The 503-nt window shown below is 41.0% G+C and overlaps 1 protein-coding gene across 1 annotated transcript in view; it reads left to right on the forward strand.

The window, feature by feature from the left end:
- The window catches only part of LOC119591719 (agrin-like), an 85,301-nt gene that overhangs the window by 1,802 nt on the left and 82,996 nt on the right, over positions 1-503 (forward strand). Inside the window, exon 3 of the mRNA XM_037940467.1 lies at positions 292-327. Coding sequence (XP_037796395.1) covers positions 292-327 — 36 coding nt within the window. The remainder of the gene's footprint in view (positions 1-291; positions 328-503) is intronic.

Consider the following 503-nt stretch of genomic DNA (forward strand, 5'->3'; position numbering starts at 1 on the left):
TGGCACATGCATAAACAAAAGTCTGTTTAATGCATGCTATGTCTATGTGTTCATACTTTCTTATTATTTGTACTTGTGTTTATACCAATCCTCCCGCAAAGTTTATCAATATCCCCTTATATTTATGATTACACATATCCAGTGTTGTGTTTCAATTGTGTGTAATTACATATACTATATTATAGCCAAACGCCTTTATCCTATTTTTGAAATACAATGCATTAATTAACCTAACCGTTTCGTTCTTGAATGGTTCCTCAATAACAAATGTTTTTGTTCTCTCCCCTGCAGATGTTCCCTACGAACCTCGGCCGCCCATCCAGGAAGGTAAGTGATGGGCAGGGGTTTCCTTCCGGCAGGTCACACGTCAGGGTCACGTGATGTCACTCTCGTTGTCGTTTTTAATGGCGGTTCTTCGTGGTTTCAGATGTTTTATTGGTGCCGAGTTTCCCCCTCTCTTTCTCCCTTTGAAGAAGGCCGATGGCGCTTTATATTCGAGGCTG

The sequence above is a fragment of the Penaeus monodon genome, chromosome 29 (assembly GCF_015228065.2).
Source record: "Penaeus monodon isolate SGIC_2016 chromosome 29, NSTDA_Pmon_1, whole genome shotgun sequence".
Lineage (NCBI taxonomy): Eukaryota > Metazoa > Arthropoda > Malacostraca > Decapoda > Penaeidae > Penaeus > Penaeus monodon.